This window comes from Tympanuchus pallidicinctus, unplaced genomic scaffold, assembly GCF_026119805.1.
Source record: "Tympanuchus pallidicinctus isolate F22 unplaced genomic scaffold, pur_lepc_1.0 scaffold13, whole genome shotgun sequence".
In the NCBI taxonomy this organism is placed as follows: domain Eukaryota; kingdom Metazoa; phylum Chordata; class Aves; order Galliformes; family Phasianidae; genus Tympanuchus; species Tympanuchus pallidicinctus.
The window spans coordinates 14,730,123-14,752,421 of NW_026294648.1; the positions used below are offsets into that span (position 1 = coordinate 14,730,123).

A 22,299-nucleotide genomic window follows, 5' to 3' on the forward strand; every position below is an offset into this window, starting at 1 on the left:
TGTAACTTTTTCAGTTTTGCATGACGCCATTCTCCTTTGCATGCCGATAGCAGAAGCAGTGTGGAGGGTGTGACGAATTAATCACAACACTAACATTTAAATGTGTTTTAGAATTGTGGATTTAAAGGACTCGGTCAGTAAAATCATCAGTCTCTCACACTCATCTTCTCTTTCTTTGCATATTCATTGTAGAGGATGTCTTATATTTTGAAGGTAAGGGTAGATACATCTCTTTGGCTTGTTGTGGCAAAGACTGCTTGGTGCTGTTCATGCTTCTTGTGCTTGCAACCCTCGTTTTGCCTGGCTGTATCCATAACATAACACGAGAGTCAGTGGCAATTGGCAAATGCTGAGAGATCTCTCAAGAAGGATTTAGGACCCTGGTACTAAAACTTCCTGGCATGCCTCATCATTCCTTAAAATTGGAATTGCATGTAACCTATTAATGTACTAATTCCTAATCAGGAAGACGTGTAACTCGGTGAAGGAGACAAAGAGCTTGTGTTCCTTCCTTATGAAGCCATAGCAAACACTAACTGTGTGTGTGTTTGTTTGTTCTCTGTGTATGTTGGGGGGTATTTGTACTCTCAAGCAAATGCTGTGCATTGAGATGCTATGTCATTTGCTATTTTTTTAATTAGAAATCTAATTGTGTCAAGGAAATAATATTTTAAAGTTTTCTGACAGAGGCCACATTACTGATAAGCAAACCCAAAGTGCTGTGAACGTGGCTGAGTTCTTTGTCCAAAGGCTGTTAGCTGAGGGATATCTGCTAAAGGAGCGTGTCCTGTCCCAGACCTGCAGGTGCAATTAGGAAACATTTCTACTCAGCGAGGTGATGGGGTCACTGCCCCTGGAGGTGCTCCTGAACCATGGGGATGTGGCACTGAGGGACGTGGTGATGGGCATGGTGGGGAGGGTTGGGGCTGGCCTTGGGGATCTTAGTGGTCTTTTCCAACCTGAATGATTCTATGAATTCCCACCTCTGTGAGAGGGAGCGGTGGACACAGAACTGTATGTGGGAAAAGCAAAGAACACCATTTCCCCCAGTGCTGTCATTGTCTGCTTTGTAGTTCTGTAATGCTTTGTGCAGAACGCCAATAGCTGCATTCAGCCCGAGCCGCTCTGCTGCTGGAGCTGCCTTTGGTGCTGGTTAAACACAATGCTCTGTTTCCCTGTAGGACTCCAGCAAAAGTCCAAAAACCATGAAGAAGTTTCTTCCAAAAAGGAAAACTGAGAGAAAAGCATCAGATGAAGAGTTTGTTATTAGGAAAAGTAAGTGCTGATTCTTTCTTCTTTTCTGAAGTTTGAGCTCAGCAGTCTTCACAGGGCCTTGAGAAGGGCTTTTCTTGCAGGATGCGGCACAGCAGTGATCTCATGTGCTGCTGGGACTCCAGGTGTGTGCAGACCCTGAGCTGGGGCTCCAGGCAGCACCATGGCCCTCAGTGTGTGATTCCCACCACGAGACCATATGGCTGTGGTTCGTTGTGGCCACAAAGCCAAGGAGCTGCTTGAAAGTAGTGAGACACTGTGCTGGCCCCGATTTCTGCCAGGCAGCGAGAAGTGTGCCTTCACACCATTTAGTCATGGTGCTCAATGTCACAGGATGTTGCAAAGGCCAGAAAATGTGAAGGAGCTCAGAAAGGAATTAGGGAAAGTCCCAAAGCTGTCAGTCAAGGAAACAACACTCTCTTGCCCAGAGGCTGGGAGAGATGAACGCAGAGAGCTTGGCTTTTGCAGCAGCTGATGTCTGTGCTGTGTTCCAGGTACTGCTGCACTGGAGGAAGATGCTCAGATCCTGAAGGTGATCGAGGCGTACTGCACCGGGGCGGGCTTCCAGCAGGCACTCAGCTCAGGTGGGCACACAGCAGGTTCTTGAACGCTCCTTCTGCCTGTGGCACTGATAACCCTCTGGGAAAAAACAGTTTGTTACATCAGTGAGCAGTGAGGCTCATGTTAGGAAACTGTGTGGTGTTCAATCTTTGAGATAAGGGAGCTTCATCTACTCAGTGGTTTAGTTGCCATTGTTTTTCTTCTAAACACAGAGAATGAGCAGATAGGAGGGCAGATGAGACACAGCTACTTCACCAGCACTCGTTAGGAATTAAACAACCTAGTCAGTGCCTGTGGCTGTCAGCACTGAAAACCTGATGCTAATCTCAGGTTGCATGTAGCTTTAGAAAGGAAGCATGAATATTATCTCTCCATCAGCTGCGTATTTAAGAACGAGCTGCTTCATAAGAACCTATCTACCATCTTCAACTCTGGAAATAAAACTATTTATCACTGCTGGTAAGATGTCAAATTAAATCACTGAACTATCAAATAATGGCATGTTTGTGAAAGGGAGACTGTGTTCTTCAGAGAGCTCCTGACCCTCACCGAGGCATTTTATTTATAAGTAATGATGGAGCTTTGAGTGCTCCGAGTGCTCCTGGAAGCTGTCCCTCGCTGCTCTGGCTCAGCAGCACACCCAGCCCCTGCTTTGCCCTCCCAGCCTCTGCTGTGAGCTCCAGGAAAAGTCTCCCTTTTTCTTCCTGATGAGCACTTCTTGCATGCAGGCTCCCGTAAGGACTCCATCCCCCAAGTCCTTCTTCCCGAGGAGGAGAAAATCATCATTGAGGAAACGAGGAGCAACGGTCAGACTGTCACGGAGGAAAAGTAAGTGAGGCTGCAGACCCCTGGCCAAGCTGCTGCCTTGTCCCCAGAGCACCAGGCTGTTCCAGTGGCTATTTTCTCCCTTTTTAAGTACAGAGCTGCATTCTCAGCAGCTCAGAGATGGCTGCGTCCCTCTGGGAGCCCACGCACAGGTCCTGAGAGCCAACATATGGAGTCCCAGCGCTCCTCTGGGTGTAGTGAACTGGGTCAGGGAGGACAGAACCAAACAAGTGGCTTTGTTGTTTGTTTTTCTTTTCCAATTGCAGACACTGTGGTCTGCTGCTGCCCCTCGAAGTGCTGCCCGAGTGCTCCCAGGCTGCTCCATAGCTTCAGTATTGGGGTGGTGGTGTTGGCCCCCTCCTCTCACCCAGGCAGTGCATTCTTCCTAGGTTTACTTTTTGCATCACAGCCTGAAGGATTTGAGGCTGCTCTGCAAGATATACTTCAGTTTAAAAACCATTGTTATTATTTTTTGCAGTAGCATAAACAAGGAAGCCAAACCGCAGACCTTGTTGATAACTTCAAGACAGCAAAGCAGGGTTGGTTTGGTTTGTTGGTTGGGTTTTTTTTAAGTTTTGAGAAAAGAGATGTGAATTTTTGCTTCTGAGTGACCTCAGTGGCAGCAGTGCCTTTGGCCATGCAATGCTTGTAATGGAGAAAAAGAAAATACAAAGAAAAGAGGAAAACGAGATGGAAGCACCATTGCCTCAGTCGCCAAGCTCCCAATGCTGTTGCTCTTTTACTGCACTTCCGCTCATGTTTTCGTTTGATTTCTGTTTTCTTGCATTTTTTCTTTTTGCAGGAGCCTTGTTGACACAGTTTATGCACTGAAAGACGAAGTGAAGGAACTAAAACAGGTAATTGCAGGGGTTCTGTTTGTGCTCTGAGTTGGCCAGGCGATGTCTGGGAGAAACCTCACCTGGTCCCACCGTGTAGCTGCAGACACACTGCTGCTGCCATGCCCTTCTGCCAGTGTTGAGGGTCTGCTTGAACAAATCAGACCCCAAATAGCCCATGTGGTTCAACTCCCAGACGGGCAGTGACCCTGGCACTTTGTCACACGTGCCACATGCTCCTGGCACCTCGGCACCTTGGCTTGTGAAGCACATGGGTGTTAACCACCCCATTCTTCCTTTATTATTCCGCTTCGTAGGAGAACAAAAGGATGAAGCAATGTTTGGAGGAAGAGCTGAAGTCCCGGAAGGATCTGGAGAAGCTGGTGCGGCGGCTGCTGAAGCAGACAGATGAGTGCAGCAGGGAGGAGACGGGCCGCAAATCATCGCTGATTGCCTGAGCTCGAGGAGAAGCTGCTGGCAGTGTGACCTCAGGTATATTTTGGGAAGCAGAACTGGATCCTTTGCCTCTTCTTCCTCCTCACTTTGTTGGTCCGGGGAATTTTGTTACCAAAAAAAAAAGAAAAAAAAATAGTTTTTCTTCCATCCAATAAGGAAATCAAACAAACAAGCAGTCTATCACAACTCAAGCATCCGTGAGCGGTCCGTGATTCACAATCCATCTGCAGCAGCTGATACCTCATTGGAGCAAACCCAGCCTGTGCCAGTGACTGCCGCTCACAGAGGGTCTGGCAGCAGTTTCCCATCACTTCTTGATGCTTTCCTTCTCTTCAAAAGCACCAGTACCTATTTATTGAATGAAAACATTATTGAGATGGCAATGAGCAGAAACCAAAAAGCACCGTGCTCCTTTTTTCAGATAATCACGACTGGGGAAGATATTCCCATCCACCTTCTTCTTCCCCATTTATTGACTGTAGTGAATTACAGCCCAGCAATACTGCAGTTCCTGCGTGGCCTCAATACTGATTAAAACATGCAATTAACACAAAGGCGTTTTAATTCCTTGGGGAAGTCAAACCTGGAGCACCTGTCAGAGCACACGGGAAGGCGTGTTGCACAGCACTGCCTCCTAAGAGCTCGTTGTTAGCACAACAGGTAATGCCCCCAGCCCCTTTTCTTAAGCATGACCAGGAACTCTTACCCCCTGCTTTCTTTTCACTTGGAGTGTCCACGTATTATATGAGTTTATAGTTTTGCTGTGCTTCCCCTCGCAGGATATGCTTTTCTCCATATGAAATGCAAACACTGCTTGACAGCAAAAACACCCCCCAGATATGCTCGTCCCCTGCTCCCTTCTGCCCACATTAGGCTCCTGCCTGAAGGCCAGGATGGCCGCTTCTCCCCCATTGCCCCAAAGGGGCTTTTCTTATAGGAAAAAAGGAACTTTTGGGATAGGAAAGGTATTTATATTTAGTCTTTGACAAGAGCTGGAACGCTCCTGGGGCAAGGACGTGCAGCACCTCCCAGATCCCTGCATAGCTCCTTGAACACAGCACACGGACAACATGCATATGTATCCAGTTATCTTCACTTTATTTGGTGTTACACCCTAGTTTATCACTGATGTTTTCCTTCCTTCCTTAGCAGCATTTACAATTAACCTCCTGTTAATTATAAGCCTTCAGTGTATCACATGGCAGCACGGCCCCTGTGCATGCAGACACACTGCAGCTCCTTACAGTCCTACGTCGGTCATGAAGGATATAACAGAGGCAATAATTACAATTCTCTCCTTGCAATTAAAATTCAGACAGAACATAGCAAAGAGTCTTTAGGGAGAGCTGGACCCTACTGTGCTGGTAAGCCATTTCCCAGCATAACCACCTTCCTGCATATGCTGGGGCTTGGCTGCACTGCTGTCTGCCCCAGCATCATCATGCCCAAAGGTGGGCTGGGCTGGGGCTCACACCATGCAGTCAGCACAAGGAGGAAAACCGAGGGCCATTTGTACACCTAGGAGAGGGTAGGAATGTTTCCCCACTGCCCACAGTTTAGTTGAAACCCGTGCTGTGTATATATGCATGTTTGTAAGATGTAAGGTGACGGAGGGTGCACTGGGATGGGTTGGATCAGGCGTTTGTTAAGAGCTAGAAGCCAAAAAAATAAAATAAAAAGGAAAAGAAGCCATGCCGGATGGACAGCAATGTTTCCATACTTACTTTGTTTACAGTGCTTTGTAAATAGGTTCCAGTGAGTCTGTCTTTAGATGGATGTTGTGTCAGCTGCCTTCCACTTTATCTTTGTCACGTAGGTTTATTTACTGTAACTACTTGTGCAAGTTCAACTTTTCTAACATGTTTTTATTTTGGACAGTTTTTTAATTGACATTTTCAACAAATAAAGGATAAAAATTGCTTCTTAGCCCTTTGTGTCCATCTCCCCTCTCTCTGGGGCTGCACCCAGGGAAGCAAGTTGGTGCAGCATGAGAACCTGCTGAGCACTCAGCAAGTACAGCAGCGCTTGCTATGGGCATCTCTTATTTCAGAGAAAAGGGACTGAAATGCTGTGTTCTGCACTCTGACACACTTGACACTGGGGAAATGCTGATGTGGATGGTCACCATGGCATTTAGGGGTCGTTCCCATTGGTGCTGGGGCAGGGAGATGTGTTTCCATTCCCTGAGCCCCAGTTGTGTCCTGTTGTCAGGAATGCTTTATGGAGAGAAGCTCTTCTCCATCGTGCCACTTGGTTGCTGTAGATAAGCCACTTCCTGCCTGTTTTAATATTTTTTTCTTTTTTTTCTTCTTCTTTTTTTTTTTTGTTACTGCTTTATCTTTTTTTTCTGGGGATTAGGTGTGGTGACAGGATTTCCTTTGGTCTACTGCTTGGACAAGTCCTCTCTTGCACCCTGGTATCTTTAACTCTTTGGTGGGACACTCAGAGGTACTTCAGGAAACTGCAGAGCCAGAGCAGTGCTACATCCAGACCTGAGTGTCCTTGAGCATCAAATGGTCCAGAGACCAAACACAAAGCATCCCTCAGCTCATTTTGGAGGGAGCACCTGCCTTCCCACGTCCCCATGGGGCCAAATCCAGGTGTTAACCAGAGCCCCCCACTCTCTACTGAACATGGACCCCATTTATCCCCTTCTCTTACACCAGGTCCCTTTGCACAAGCAAAATAACACAGGCAGCACTAGCATCCTCTAGGCAACAGAGCTGGACATCAAAAACCAGCAGTGTGAGAACAGACCCAAAAAGCAGCTTAATGTGTGCAGTTAGACCCCCAGAGAAGCTGGGGCAGCCTGAGAGGTGCCCATGTGGTGCCATGTGCCAGGACAGCTGCCACCACAATGTATTCATCTTCCCCTTGGCCCCTTTTCACTTCTTCGCTCAGGAAGGAGAAAAATCAGCTTAGAAACCGTAAATTCCACAGCCCAATAAGTGACAGCGGGGCCCTGCAGTGAGGGAAAAATCAGAGTATTGATAACCTTCAAACTTTCCACGGGGAGAGGAAAGCTGCAGCACCACGGAGGGGAGGAGAACAAAGCAGCCCGGGAAAAGGCCATGGGCTGAGCCAGACAGCTGGATGGTGACACACACATCGCCTCTCCTCCCACGTGCAGCCTCTCATCAGCATCCCACAGGCTATTTTTGGCAAGTGAAGAAACAGAGGCAAGAAACAAGAGCCCCAGGAAAGGCAGCGGTGCGAGGCTAGGAGACTCGCTGGAAGGGAGAGATAGCATTTAACAGCTTTCCAGCCCAGCAGCACCTCTATTCCTGAGGGCGCTACCCTCCTCACCCAGATCCTTACAGGCTCTGACCTTGTGCACCACACCATCCCATCCACCTGCTGCAAAGCAGGAAGGAGAACCTCGCATCACCCAAGCAAAAACAAAAGACCTCTTCCAGCCAGGTGCTATAAATCCCCTAAATGAGCCCCTCCAGCTGCACCTCATGCTGCCCTCCTGCTCTCCTGCCCTTGCTTGGAAACACACCCAGCCCTGCCCTGCATCTCCACTGTGTCCCAATGTGTTTGGGGCCAGCTGTCCCCACTGTGTCCCTTGCACTGTCCTGATGCCCTGTTGATCCCCAAACTCTGTGTAGGACAACAAGAGGTCTCACTAGGAAGGGTTTACAGCATTCAAAGCAGACAAAATCCCCGTTCATGGGGCACGATGTTGTGCAAAGCCCCATTGCAGCAGGTGCTGTGGGGTGCATGGCTCGGCGATGCTCTGCAGCCTGCACGATGCTTCAGATACACTCAGGAATGGGGACCCCAAATGTCAAAATGCATTGCAAAACACAACCACAGCCGCATGCAGCTTCTTCACACTGTGCAGTTTCCCATGCACTTTGGGCTAGTCCCTCTGTCCATAAATATGAGGCAGTTTTAGCTCAAGTTAAATAAATAGTTTTTATACATGGCATGGTACAAGAACGCTCTGTTCTCAGACAAAGTTATGCAGCTTTGGAGAACAGCCACAAAACTGCAAATTAAATTATGACAAAACCAAGCAGGCAGAGCAATCCTGCTCTCTGACTCTGTGGAGGCAGCAATGGGCACCCACCACTGATATGTCCAACCTGGCAGCACCTGCACTCGAGCGCCACAGCAGGACCAGGCCCACAGCCTCATGATGCCATGCAAACCCTAGGAAGCACCCAGATCTGATATCTCCTCCACTTGCAGACTTGTTGCCTCCAGGAGTGTTCCCAATCTCTGTGCATCACCTTGTGCTCCTGCCACCTCAGTGCTTTCCTGGTCCTGCTCCCATTGAGGACAGCTAGAGAGAGGCAGCATGTCCAAACCTGACAACAGTGGCGAAAGCCCCTTCCACAGAGGCTCTCTATCTGGTATGAGAGCATTCTCTTGGGCAAATTCTGTTCACCAAAAGCAGAGCAACACCAGTGCCTTACCAGAGCTCTGGGTTGAAAGCAGCAGCCACCCCCAGCCATCAACAGTGTTTTTGATGATGGTTGAATTTCAACCAGCACAAACTTGGCCATGTTGAGCAAGAAGGTTGAGTCCTGTAGGCAGTTATGAGTGGAAAAAAGGAGTTCTCAACATAATACAATTAGAGTGGCAATAATGTATCACCAACAGCCAACACGCAGGGACAGTGCCTGGCTGATCGATTTCTTTAGAGGTGACGTTCTTCAGCCTTTTAACGTTTTTTTTCCATTGATGTTCTGTAAGCAGATGGGTACAGGAGATATGCACGAACTTAGCATGGCTGGAGCACCCTGAGCCGTCCTACGGTGTTAGGAAGGAAAGAGCATTGGTAGAGTTTGCTAAATTATGGGGCGTAATTGGGCCAGCAGAGCAGGGCATGGTGGACCAGACATGCAACGCTACCAATGAAAGAAAAAAGAAAAGTGCAGACAACGACAGCTTCAAACTTTTTTCCTTTCCTGTTCTCAGGGCCCGTTGGCCCTCATCAATAAATAACAAAATATACAATATAAGAAACAAGAACAACAAAGAGGCAGGGGAACATAAATACGGGAAACAGGGAAAGCCCCTTGGCTCTACAGAGTCGGGCTGGGCCCCTCCTCTCTACAGCTTGAACATGCCAAAGTAGGTGTTGCCAGGGTTGGTGTTCACTAGCGTTGAGTCCGTCACGTTGACGAAGACCATGTCGCCCTGCCGCAGCTCAAAGACACCGCCCTCCCGGATGGACTGCAGCTCACAGAGAGCCGTGGAGGTGCTGTGCGTGTCGAGTCCCTTCATCAGGAGACGGTCCTGTTCCATGGGGAGGTACAAATAAATGTAGAGGGTGAACGGCGCCGAAGCCGCCGCCTTGGTGCAGAAGCTGACTTGTGCGTAGATGTAGTAGAGCCCTGCTTTTTCCACTTTCAGCTTCCCCTCATGGTAGGATATCAAGCTGCTTGTTGGGGCATAGCTCGTCGTCTTCCACTCCAGCACTGGGGAGAAAATATGGCTATTGAGCTGGGATAGATCTTGCTCAGGAGGCTGATTTTGCAGGGCAGCCCCTTGGACATTTGGCATCACAGCCTCCAACCCCAGAGGGGCAAAAGGGGGTTCCCGTCCATCCCACGACACCATCCCCAAACCATGGGACATAGATTCCTATCCCTGAAGCTGGGATGCAGTTGTTGGCGAGACACAAGGCCTTGCACTGATGTGAATGGAGAAGCGCTTTGCTTCCTTCATCTAACCACACGGAAATCATAGAATCATAGACTGGCTTGGGTTGGAAATGACCATAAAGATCAGTGCCTGGGGCAGAGGTAAGACTTCTCCAAGGAGGTGCAAAGATGAGCATCCAGTGTTGCTCCAGGAGCTCTGCCCACAGTGCAGACCTGCTGCTGCCATTGCTTCTGGGGCACGAGTGGTGTTCTTGGAGCAGCTTGTGAACATGAACTCTCATGGAGACATCTCCTCTGCTCCCACTGCCAAATCGCAGAGCTCCTGGCAGCCCGTTGAGATTGGGACTGCTTTGTAATTGCAACAGGTGCTCAAACAGGGAGTTTCAAAATGCAACGAGCATCTTGATTCTTTGATCTTATCTAATTCAGAGCTTTCCACAGGTAGACTGAGCTCTGGGTGAATTGCTGCGTCAGAGATGGAAAGAGCAGCTGCCGATTACCGGCAGTTACTCCAGAATTAAATCAAAGGTGCTCTGATTGAGAAGTCCTTGCGAGATTGAGAGGCTGACCCTGCAAACTCTTATTTGCCTCGGTAAGCCACGTGGGATGGCACGTAGCTGAGGGCCGTGGTGGGGACAAAGCCACAAGTGCTACCTTACCTCGCACTGCTCTGTTGCTCTTCACCCCTGCCAGGTGCGTTGCAATCGGCTGCCTCTTCTCCTCTGCAATTTGGAAACACTGGTGTTACTGGGGCCCAGCACTGCTCTACCCCCACAACCTGGAACTCCCAGCTTGAGGCTTCTCCATGGTGCACGTCCAGCCCAGAGGCAGTCTGCAAAGCCCCCTTCCCTTTGAATGAGGCAGGATCTGGCCTCAGCAATGACGTGACCTGGATGTGCCCGCTGCTTACCTGCCACAGATGTCTCATTCCTACTCTTCAAGTGGGGGTGCTCATGACCTGCAAGGAGAAAAAGGGAAGGATTTAATTTTGAGTTCGTTTTCATCAGCTTTGGTCAAGGCAGGATCTTGGCAAGACAACTGTGTCCACATCTGTGCCAACCCCCTGCCATGCACAGAACCCCATGGAGATACTCTGCTGCTCCCAACAGACTCCACCAAGGGGACCAAGGGGACCAAAGGACTCCCTCCTACCCCCTGCCCCTTGCAGCCACTCATCTCTCCTCCCTTCAGCAGCACCATGACACTCACCTCTGTGCATTTCAAATTTTGGCAACTCCTCGCTGGCTGTCCTATCCTGCAACAACAGCAAAAATATATACTTGAAGATATGTATCCTTACATTTTTAAAAAATAATACACTGTTTTAAGATGTATGAATCAAACACCATTAAAGTCTGTGCGTAAAGGATGCTCTGGACAAAATTCAATTGGTTCTGTTTGTTACCAGCAGAAGGTACCAGAAGCCATCACATCTCCCAGCACCTTTCCAGAATTGGGTACGGCTGTGGGCTGCCCTGCTCTCTGCAGCATGAGGGTTGCAGAGCTTTTGTTCTTAGGTCTTTAATTTTAATAATGCTGTGCAATTAAAATGCTCTGCAAGGTGGTTTTTCTGCACCCAAACATGAGAAACTTCTGCAGTAGGTGGAGGTGATGTTCCTAAGCCATGGGGAGGCATTTGAATGACATCCTCCTCCTGCTCCTCACTGGACTCACTCCAGCTGATCCAAGCCATGCACTGTCATTAATGGCTGAGCTTGAAAGTGCTCCTAACATCCTCCTTCCCACTGCACAGCAACTGAGAGAGATGGAAGACAGCAGAACACCGATGTTTTTCAGGCCAGGATGGAAGCTCCATCCCCTCCTGCCTTGGGCATGCTGAAGTTGGACCTGCTCTGGCCAAGCTTTGGGGGAAAAGTGGATGAGATTGTTCATTGATGTCAATAGTGTAAAATTATCATGTAAAAAAAGGTATAAAAAAGAGCACTTGTTCTGTAGCCCCAAGATTTCAAAAAGGCTTTGGGTGATGGTTTGTGTGTGCCTAGGAGTCTCCCTCCACCTTCAGCAGGGGTTGTATCCACCCAGCAGCAATCTACCTTGCACTGAAGGTCCTGGAAGCCTTTCAGAACTTTTTCACAGTCCAATAATGTCGATTTCTGACCTTCTTCCGTCTGACATTTCTGCACTTTCCTCAGGAAGATGTAATCTTCATTTAAACTCAACACTTCTTCCATCTGCCGGTGGGGGAGAGAAGAGAGAGGGTCAGTGAGTTGCTGCTGGGGAATGCAGATAAGAGGCATCCTCACCAAATCACAGCTTGGGGAGGTCAGTGGTCTTCGCTCAGCATGGGGAGGAGAGGGACACCAATTGCTCCCACCATCCACCAGCAAAATCCACTGCTGGGTGCCCCAACCCGGAGCTGCCCCACTTTGCTCGGCCAGGAAGCTTACGCCCCAGGCTGTCACCCACTTACATCTTAATTTAGATCAAGACAACACATTTAAAAGGTGCTAATACCGGTCTTATCTTTGCATCTGTATTCTGGGTTTAAGATCTATTCCATTTCTGTAGTTTATATGTTTTCTGCTTTGGGGGAAACAGTTTTAGATCGGTGATTTTAAGCATTGTGCGGCGCTGCTGCAGTCACAGCAACTTCAAATACAGCTTTTCAGCTTTTCTGTTTTTGCAGTCCCACGTGTGGGACAGGGTTATGGATACTACGCACCTTCCATCAAAAAGGGTGAAGTATTAAGGTCCACTGCTTATTTTCCCAAAGCAGAAAGGATCCCAGAATCATAGAACTTTTTGAATTGGGAGGGATCTTTAAAGGTCATCTAGTGCATATCCCCTGTAATAAACAGGGATATCTACAGCTCCATCAGGTGCTCAGAGCCCCGTCCAGCCTGACCTCAAAAAACTTCATTTCTGGACTCTCTTACCCCTGATGAGGGTCCCAGTGCTGCTGTAGCACCAGCACGACCACCAGGAACCCAGAGGCTAACACAGCACCCTGGTTCACCCTGACTGCCTACTTCTGCCAGGTTTGCTCTTAGCAGCTCCTCTTTGTCAATCCATTCCCACTTTGTTAACAAAAGGAACAGCTCTCTTCATCTGTGTACATCTTCTCTTAGTGGCAAATTAGAGCAGAAATGAGAACATATAAAATGGTGTATAAACCCAATTCCTGCACATCAGTCCAGTGGTCAGCAACATCTTGCCCAATGTTCCTCCTTTGGGTGACCAGCCCTCTCCATGCTGAAGGCAAATGGTTTCAGCAGTCCAGCAGAGACAATTTTTATCTTATCCAACACTTACCTTATCCATCTTCATGTGAAGATATAAGCAGAAAAGTATGGTCCCAATGGTCTGTACCACCATGAATACAGCAAGGAAGCACATAAACATTTTCATGGTGCTGGGAGAGGTGCTGCTTATGGGTCGGGGTGCTGCAGAGCTGTAGGCTTCATTCATCCTCCGGGCACGGTGCTGGTGCTCCTGCAAATGAGCTGCTTGCAAGTAGCATGAGAACTGTTGTGTGAGCAGCCGCTGCTCAAGGGATACAGGTTGCAGCAACCTACACTTCCTGGAAAAAAACCTTCGTAGTGGGTAGGTTTGTTCACCACCATCTCCCACAACAAAAAAGAGGTTGCTTAGACATTCTTCTCTGGTGCACTTCCATACTTTTTCCTACCGTCCTACCAGAAGCAGGTAGCAATTCTTATTCTGAATTTTCATATCTGCCTCCGAAACACTCCTGGTTTTCCCCAGTGTTGTTTTTTCCTATTGTGGATGAATGCCTCATGACTAGTCATCTTCAGAGCAAGGTAGACCATGAGTCAGTGGGCAGTATCGCCGAATTGTGGTGGGGGCTGCCAGGCATTGGGAAGCTTTTTGGAACTCATTCATTTCTCAAAATGGGAAGAAAGGCTTTCTACTCTGTTTCCTTTGTGAGAGGGACAATTTTGTGATACTTGGGGGAGGCAGATGGGTTGTGCTGGTTCCTGTCCTTCCTTTGTGCCCTCCAGAGGTGAAGTCTCCCCAGGTAGAACGAGGATGGGTGCTCCTGGAGAAATGGACAACTTTGTGGGCACTGGGACCGCAGTGTGGGCATGGCTTCATCTCCTGGACAACAAGACTTCGGGTCTTTGTGCTTGGCCATCAGTTTGGAAAGACATTTTGAGCAGATTTTCTACTGTCGTGGTGAAGTGCTCACCCTGCAACCACAGGCACAAGCATCCTCAGACTGTGTCCCCCACTAACACAAATCTGGGCATGGAAAGGGCTGCTGGGGACTCTGGGCACTGCTACCAGTCACAGACCTCTGCCACAGACTGGCTTTGCTCCATGCTAGAGCAAAGAGGATGAAGCTGGGCTGCCTGCATGAAGGGCTGGGTTGATCAAACTATCATGCAAAGTTGTTTTGAAAGTAACAGGCTGAAGGCAATGCTCTTATCAGATGTGCACACAGCAAATAAAGGGCTGGATCCTGCCAGAATCAGGGTGGTGCTAAGCAGTGCTTCTCACCCACAGTGACAGCAGAGGAGGGCTCCCAGCGCCATGGGGCTGCACAGCACAGCAGGATAGGCTCCAGCACTCGCTTTTGCTGTCTACCCACTCTCTCGCATCCTGTCCTGTGTGGTTAGGGTGCTCTTAGCTACAAATGCAAGTGCTGGTAGCAAAGCACAAACATCTTTGCAACCCAGTCAGTATTTGACCTTGGCAGGTCACTGTGTTCCTAAATATAGCCAAATAACCCAAATATAACCCAAATCACAAATGCGTGACAGTGCAAGGGTCTTTGCTGGCAGCAATTCAGTGGCTGATGGATCTCCAGGGTCCTGTGCCCCCTTGCCATGCTGACTCTGCCACCTTCTTGCACAGAGGGGAGCACCAAATTATAGAATCATAGAATCGTGGAATCACTGAGGGTGGAAAAGGCCTCTAAGGTCATCAAATACAATCATCAACCCATCCCCACCAGGCTGACTTAACCATGTCGCTCAGTGCCACATCTCTGTGTTTCTAGAACACGTTCAGGGACGGTGACTCCATCACTTTCCTGGATACCCTGTTAGGGATGGGACTGCAGCCCCCATGCAGTTTGTGGGCACTACTGACCAGTGCTTTCCTTCCCTCTCATGCTGTAGTCGGTATTACCTTTGGAAATACCAGCCCCGGCCCCTGGCAGGGCTCTGAGCTGACAGAACTGTCCCTGCCATGGAGGGTCTGCCAGCTGCATCATCAAGAAGCTGCCCCCAGGGAAACCCCATGGCACTGGGGGCCACAGCAGCCCTTCAGAATGCTCTTAAGTCCTCACCCCATGCCTCAGCCAGAGGGCAACCAGCGACATTTTCCAAAGCACTTCAGACTTTCCTCCAAATTTAATACTCATGCTTGGAGGAAGTCTTCATATGAGAAACAAAATGACACGAGAAGTCGTTACTTAATACTTTCCCCGAATCCCCAGTGTCGGGACCCAGAGGCAGTCAATAAAGTGTGAAACCACAGCAGTGAGTGATGCAGAGAGCAGCAAATAAGGTTTTGCACAGCAATCCCTGAGCCCTGGCCATCCTCAGCAGATGAAATCTTCTCAGAGATGTTTCTGGATAGCCACCTGTCACCATCTCACAAAAATGAGAGAAACGTGCAGGGAATGCCAGAAATCCCAGCCCCATAGCACAAACCTGCAGCTCTGTGAGGATAGGGAAAGGCTTCGCTTTGGGGTCCCCAACACAAAATGTTGATGGAGGCTCTCTGGTTTGCTCTGAAAACCAGGAAACACAGCCTGAATAATCACCAGCGCCCTGACGAAAAAGACGGTGTGGAAAATACAATGGTGGGGACCAGCAGAGATTTGTCAGCATGCCTTGTTAAGAGGGCAGACTGGTCGCTCTTCTTCAGGAAAACATTGGGGCAATCCATCCCCAACCATCTCCTCTGGCACCATTACCAGGTCCTGTGGTTGTTCTGCACCACACCTGTGGGATGAGGGGCTCAAAACCCTCAAAATCCACGTTAGATCCTGCCAGAGCCAGGTTGTCTCATGGCTGCACATTGTTGGCCACTTCCTGCTGTAGAAACTTGGGGGACTGAGCAGAGAGGCACAGAGGGATTATGGAGGACCCAGTGCCTACCTATGTGGGATTCCCCCAGAGAAGATGAAGTTCACTTGCACCTGGAGACAATCCCACCACTGGGAAACCAATAGGGTTTTCTTTTACCCCCAACCCCCATGAACATAACCATGCCCATCTGCTCGGGCACCCAAACGAGTGAAGTTCTTCCAACCCGGGTGAGATGATGGGAAAATGTGATCCATCGCTTGCATTCCTATTGACCTACTTGCAGTATTTCCGCTGATCAGCAAATCGTCTCCACTGCACTCGGTTTTGTTTACTGAGAAAATATCCGGTTGCAAGCCCTGGTGATCTGCCAAAGGCCGGGAGCAGTTCTGAACGCAGCAAGGTGAAAGATGATGACAAGAGAGTGAATTTTTTGGGTGCTTGCTGCGGTTTCTTGTAACTAGCTCTTTAAAACATGCTGCTCACCTCACCAGCTCGTTACACTTGACAAAAGCCAGGTGCTATGCACTGCTAAGAGCAATACACTCAGAAAGAGGATTTTATTCTGAGTCACAAAAGGAGTTTGCCTGCACTGCTGTAGGAGGGATGCGGAAGGAAACCTATGAGAAAAACCTGGTTTAGTGCTTCTGACCATGAGCAGAAATGTGAGCTTTTCCATCGTTTATTTTATCAGTTCTTTAGATTTTCTTCTCTCGTGTCTCCCGAGATCTCATGACTTCAGGATTACACCCGTCACAGGAGAGAGAGGAGACAGACAGAGCCAGAACATCACAGAAAATATCACCAGCATCCGGAGAAGGAAAGGTTACATTACAGTTTCCGTTCATTTTTTTAAAACTTTGTATGACTTAGAGAAAGCTCTGGAGCGCAGAGCAACCTCAGAGTTAGTAGGAAAGGTCTGGCTTGGGATGGTCTATGGAAGAGAAGGCAGGAGGTGGCCATTGTAGCCGCCATTGTGGCAATTGCAGGCTTCAGCCTGGTTGCTCATGGTGTCCCATGCCCACAGAAAGATACCTGTGGGGCTCAGCAAACACTCCAGGCTCCAGCAGGCATGAAGTGAGCTGCCACAGGTCACTGCAAGGCCAGGGGAGAATGCCCAGACATGCGAGGGAACACATCTCCCTTCTCTGCCACCCTGCTAACCAGCCAAGAGCCAAGGGAAAAAGCTGCAGGGGACAGCACTGGGTGCTGCTGTCTCTCCGAGCTAACCAGCTCCGGGGGATGCCATCTCCTAAGCCCCTTTCTACCATCCATCCCTGCTGCAGCCATGGGTGCACCCCAAGCTAGTGATCCCAAGGGAATTGGGGTGGGTGGAGGGCCAGGAAAAGCAGAAGAACCAGCCTCGTTGCAGGATGGAGGGCCCCGAAAGGCACGTGGCTCTCACCACATCTGGGCAGCACATCTGGGCAGCACACACTACATCTAGGGGGTGTGTGCCACACAGAGCCACGCAGAGAACGTGCCTCCAAAGTGCTGATGCGAAGCCTCAGTGCAGCCGTGAAACCACAAAAGGCACTAGAAACTTCTCGCTGCGACGGCTGCACCTCTCTCTCCCAGCTTCCTAAAAATAGAGGCTGGCACAGGGTGAGCTGCAGCCCTGTGCTGCCAAACAGCCGTGAGTCACTGCAGAAGGAGGGCAGGAGCACCCAGCACGCCCCAGGGTGCTGCTTTGCCCAGCTCAGGGTGCACAGATCTGGGACCATCAAAGCCAAAACGAAACGTGATGGGGATGAGCAAAGCCCACGGGAGGTTTTGCACCCAGCGGCCACCTCCCACGGCAAAGTGCTGTGGTGTGGGTGGGGAGGGGCCCGACATCGCCTGCACAGCACCCCTCATTCCCCTCCAGGGATGGGACTGAAACAAAACCTGCATCCGCGTGGGGCTGGCGAGCAAAACAAAAGACTCAGGGCAGAGGAGGGATGTGGCTGCATGGTTTGTACCAGTTCAGAAGCTGGAAATCAAAGGTGCACTGCGCTGTGCTTCTTTCTGTCTCATCACTTGGGGCGAGATCAGCCACGCTACATGCGGTGGCAGCAGGGACCAAAGAGCTTGTTAAGTCTTGTTATTAATGTTTCTGTTTGCTTTAAATTAGAATTAAATACCATGGGGTGATCAAACACATGGCCAAAGCCCCCCTAAAATTGCTGGGCAGTGGAAGGAGCAGTATTTGCTGGAGGAGCAAAGGATGCACAGCATCTCTGCCCAATGAGATGTGGCCATGCTTGCAAAGAAAAGCATCGTGTCAGTCCCAGCATGATCCTCTTGGTCAGTGGGATCCCCACAGCACCCAAGAGGCTCACACTCATGGAAATGACAGGCGAGGGGCTGTGAGGGTGTGTGAGGGTGAGCCTGTTTGAAAGGGACAGGCAAGGAGAAAAGCCCTGGATAGGGACCAAACCACAGAGAAGGCAGCACCTGAGTGTAAACCCACACACTGCTATGTGCTCTAATAAACGCTAAGGCTGAACACCTGGACAAGGCACACGCATGGCTTTAACTACAAAACCAATCCAGAATCTTTCTCAGAGGGACACAAAGGCAGAGCAGCATCGCTGTGAAATGGCATGTGATAAACTCTGTGATGGTAACCCACAGGGGCAGCAATGAGGCTTCGAGCTATGGGCAGTGTGTTCCCACTGAGAGCTGCCACGCTCAGCCAGGGCACAGCTCGCTCCCAGACCATGCTGCAGTGCTCTGAGCCCTGGGACATGATCTTGCTAAGAAATCCAAAATAAAATCCCTGTGAGCTGCACGGCATGGCAAAGAGTAGATGCTAAAACAACTCTGCCATCTGCTGACTCTTCCCTGCCCCATCCATCCACCTTTGGCTGCTGCAGCAGAAAGGATCAGAGGGAGACACAAGGACAAGGATGTCACCTCAGGGTGTTTCTGTGGAAGAAAATGGTGTTGGCACAGCAACAAATGCCAAATACGCACCTTGGTGGCCAAGCACAGGCTCTCCCCACAGTCTGTTGGGGAGGTACCAGATGGAGATATTGCCATGGCGATGCAGCATTGGGATGCTGCTATTGCTGCATGGTGAGGGTCCCTGATGCCCTCTGTGTATGTGCTCGGTGAGCAGGAGATGCACTGACAAAGCTGATGTCATGGTAGCTGCCAGAAAGGCTGTTCCACAAATGGAGTATTTTCCTAAGGGACATATTTCCTTTCCAATGTAGGTGCCAATGACCACAGGCTTCTTGGCAGCTCCAGCTCTTCTGCCTACTGGCACAACATCTCCATTAGAGCCCTGCACATTTGTCACCAGGAAGATATTTTGGATAATTTCATCACCTGCTGGAGAGAGGCAGGACACTGAGCACCCTGCTGAGCTACGCATCCTTTCCACAAAGGCTGTTTCACACTTGAAAATGAGTACTGAGCTCAGCAGATGGCCAGCCCACAGCACAGCCTGGAGCATCCCTTCTGCTTTGGGTGTCCAATGGGTAGAGCCATGTCCCTGCCCATGAGCAGAGCTTTGTGCTCTCACTGATGCTCATCACTCATTCCCTCTGCCAGTGCATGAAATAACAGCAATGCACACAGCCTCTGGGGTGGTCGTCAGGATTTTCAGAAAGGGGCTGCTTGGGGTTTTTTGTTAGTTTTGCAAGGCAAGCACATCAATGGAATTGAAAGTAGGTTCACACCGCAGTGCCCACCCATGCAAAGCTAAAACGAACCACAGCACCAGGCAATTACGCAACCTTCTTCTAATATTTACCAAGCTTGCTTTCTGAGCATTCGCTGCTGCTTTTGTGAACAGCTTCAGAAGGATTTAGTGGAGGAGGCGACTCCTTGGCCTGTTCTTGCCAGAAAAACCACTGAGCATATCCTAGAGGGCAGGAACGTATTATTCAGGGTTCTAAGAAAGAGTCTTGGTCTTCAACTAATCCTGCAAATACTCAGATTGCTTGTGATGCAAACCCACCAACTCGTACATCTCCTCCCTCATGGAGCTCAGCTCAAAGGGAGAAGACATGAAGCAAGAAGGTTCCCTCGCCGCGTGGCATGGACAGGTGGGCATCTCTGGGAGGAAGGTCCTGGGTGCCTGCAAAGAGCAAAGGAAAAGGCCATGTCTGAATTAACATTAGGCAATGGGAAGTTCTTCTCCCCTATGCTGAGAGCTGCCAAACACTCCCACCCAATTCCAGGTGAGGAACTCCAGGTACACTTGCAGTACCACATATGGTTCTAGCAGACGTGAGTGTGGGTAGCCATAGAGACCACACGATGCATACATAATATTCTCTCCTCTACAATCCTGCTAACGCAACTTCTATTAAAAACTTCTATTAAAAACCTCACAGAAATGAAGATGAAGTAAGGAGCAAGCTCCAGGATTCCCTGAGAAACGGTATGCAAACCCACCTGGATGCAGTGGCGTGTGAACAGCCCTGGCTATGGGAGCTGGAGACCTCTACTTGCAAGGCAAAGCCCTTCTGGGCACACAGAACACGGAGCTATGCTGGGACTGGTCATGGTGCCATGACACCTTCCAAGCCAGAAGACAGGTAAGACCACCAAGGTTTGAAGCCACTTCTTCCTTCCTCTGGGCAGGTTTCAATAAAATCCTGAGAAAGCTCTCTCTGGTTGTGTATAAGGACTCAGCAAGATGCACAGCTTGCAAGCCCTTGGCCCAGGCAAGGCCATGCCCACCTCTCCTTGCAGCCTTCTCTAAGGCACCACTACAATGCTTTGTGATGTTGTGGCTCCTGCTGGGCGAAAACGCACCAGCGGTTCATTCATGAAATGGTGCCTCAGGTAGGAAAGAGGTCAGAGTTCTGCGCAAGAAATGAAATGCTCTTGAAGTTACATAGCTGTTCTGGGGATATTAACATACAAAATTAATGAGTGTTGCATACATCAGCCCAGCATGCTGCCTTGGTGAACACCAAGCTCTGCTGTTATTGCCTTCTTTTAAGAACTGCAGCACCTGTAAGCACTTGCAGCGTGCACAAGCTCTGCATTCTCTCTCTTCCACTGGGCTTTGCAGTATGCTTTTCCAAATATCTTGTTTTGTTATCAGGCAAAAGGACAGGATTTGCATTCCTTGCCTCAAGTCATTTCTTGTTCATGGGTTTTCCACATCCATCTTGGCCATCAGCAGCACGGAGCACCACCCAATCCCAGTGGCTGTGCAGAACACACCTGTGCCAGCACGTTGCTCATCCTCAGGTGTGCAGAGCACTGCTGACCCACCACCATGCAGCAATACCACATGCTCAGGCAGCTGGCAGTGACCCCTGCTGTGCTGACTGTGGATCCGAGCTCTGAATTGGACCCTTTAGAGAAACAAGGAATAATGAATCATGTTGATCCCTGAAGTAAATGGCAGCGTTGAGCACTCAGGAAATACAAGCCCAGGCTAATTTCCTACATGGGAAAGAACAACATCTTCTTTCACGCCATAATGCCTGCCTGCTCCTGAGAGTTTTACTGTGTGCCAGATGATTGAAACAGAGCCTCCTGTGTTAAAGCCACCAAAGACACAGAGAGGAGTCAGTGACACCGTGCTTTGGCCAAGGTTTCAGAGGAAGGGCTCCTGGGGACACACAGCAATGGACCAAATTCAATCACAGCCCTGAGAGAAGGGCTCTTAGATTCACAACCCCAATGAAAACCTGAGTGCTGACAGCTTATCAGTTGCACGATTTACCCAAACCTACTGCTAAATAATCATGAAAGTAGCTGTGAAGTGAGAGCAATGTCAGTAATGCACATCAAGAGCCAATGTAACAGCTTAAAAAAATAGTTCAAATGCATAGACAAGGCAAACTGTACAGTTTGACTCATTTAATTGCTTAAATCATGCCAAATTCCAATTTAATAACACGCTTATATACAAAGAATATGTCACAAATAATGCATCAACAGAAACACATGTTTGACACAAAGAAGTTAAACCGGTTCTGTGGCAGATGCTCGTTTACATATGCATTGATTTAATTACAGATTTCTCTCCCTCTTTTCAAGATTGCTATAAAAGATCCAAAACACAATCCCTGAAACTCTCGAGTTGAGCCAGACTGACGAGATGCACCAATTTTCCCTTTGGTTGTGCCGGCAGAGATGTGCAACAATTCTGCTCTACTGACGCAAACAAAGTCAGAGGGAAGGGCAGTGCTGGCACAGCTGAAGTTGGCAACGCACCACTGGATGTAATGAGATTTGTAGCTGTCTTCGTAAGAATGAAAGCTGGAACGGGGCTGGAAGATCCTTGAATTCCCACCTGCAGGAAGGGCAGCCCCAAAATCAGATGCCTGCACCTCGGAGGTGCTCTCTGTGCCCCACAGAGCCAGCAAAGCATCCTGCCCTCATGCACACTGCAACTGCTCACACATGGACTGGGCATGGCCAGTTGCATCCATGCCTGAGCAACAGATCACTCAGGAGATGTGTTAGGCAATCATTTCAGGCTCCATCAGCAAATAAAGAGATCAATGAGTGGCACTTGGAGACTGTGTGGAGCAAAGTAGGAACAACTTCCGCCCCTCCTGCCCCAGCCTTTCAGCTCAGCACGAATTGCTCCCCATGTTCCCTGATGCTGCGGTTCAAGTGAAGACCTTTGTGGTTCATGAGCCAAGTCATGCCCAGCTGCCCTTAGCACACGCATGGTCAGCACCTATTGCTAACACAAGGGCAGGGAAAAGTGTATTCAGAGCACTGAGCTGAGCCAGCATCAACAAATCA

The 22,299-nt window shown here is 49.3% G+C and overlaps 2 protein-coding genes across 3 annotated transcripts in view; one reads left to right on the top strand and one right to left on the bottom strand.

Annotated features, from left to right (window-relative positions):
- ARHGEF6 (Rac/Cdc42 guanine nucleotide exchange factor 6) overlaps positions 1-5,876 on the top strand; it is a 30,580-nt gene extending 24,704 nt beyond the window's left edge. The window contains exons 17-22 of one of the 2 annotated variants that reach the window (XM_052672820.1): positions 193-213; positions 1,182-1,275; positions 1,767-1,856; positions 2,562-2,661; positions 3,461-3,515; positions 3,812-5,876. In XM_052672820.1, coding sequence (XP_052528780.1) covers positions 193-213; positions 1,182-1,275; positions 1,767-1,856; positions 2,562-2,661; positions 3,461-3,515; positions 3,812-3,952 — 501 coding nt within the window. In that variant the 3' untranslated portion in view covers positions 3,953-5,876. The remainder of the gene's footprint in view (positions 1-192; positions 214-1,181; positions 1,276-1,766; positions 1,857-2,561; positions 2,662-3,460; positions 3,516-3,811) is intronic. The other variant, XM_052672821.1, reaches the window with a different exon arrangement.
- A 2,974-nt stretch (positions 5,877-8,850) lies between these two features.
- CD40LG (CD40 ligand) lies at positions 8,851-13,076 on the bottom strand. The gene is made up of 6 exons (XM_052673377.1): positions 12,842-13,076; positions 11,623-11,760; positions 10,778-10,823; positions 10,479-10,526; positions 10,228-10,290; positions 8,851-9,382 (listed from the first exon to the last, which is right to left on the bottom strand). The coding sequence occupies exons 1-6, from the start codon at positions 12,995-12,997 to the stop codon at positions 9,015-9,017; spliced, it is 819 nt and encodes a 272-aa protein (XP_052529337.1). The 5' UTR covers positions 12,998-13,076; the 3' UTR covers positions 8,851-9,014.
- Positions 13,077-22,299: the final 9,223 nt, after the last annotated feature.

What these genes read in the sequence shown, in the direction of transcription:
- CD40LG (XM_052673377.1), bottom strand. Translation starts at nt 12,997, where the DNA reads ATGAATGAAGCCTACAGCTCTGCAGCACCCCGACCCATAAGCAGCACC. An exon ending in TTCACATGAAGATGGATAAG is followed by an intron (nt 11,761 to 12,841) that starts GTAAGTGTTGGA and finishes CCCCACCGGCAG; the next exon opens with ATGGAAGAAGTGTTGAGTTT. An exon ending in AAAATTTGAAATGCACAGAG is followed by an intron (nt 10,527 to 10,777) that starts GTGAGTGTCATG and finishes TTCTCCTTGCAG; the next exon opens with GTCATGAGCACCCCCACTTG.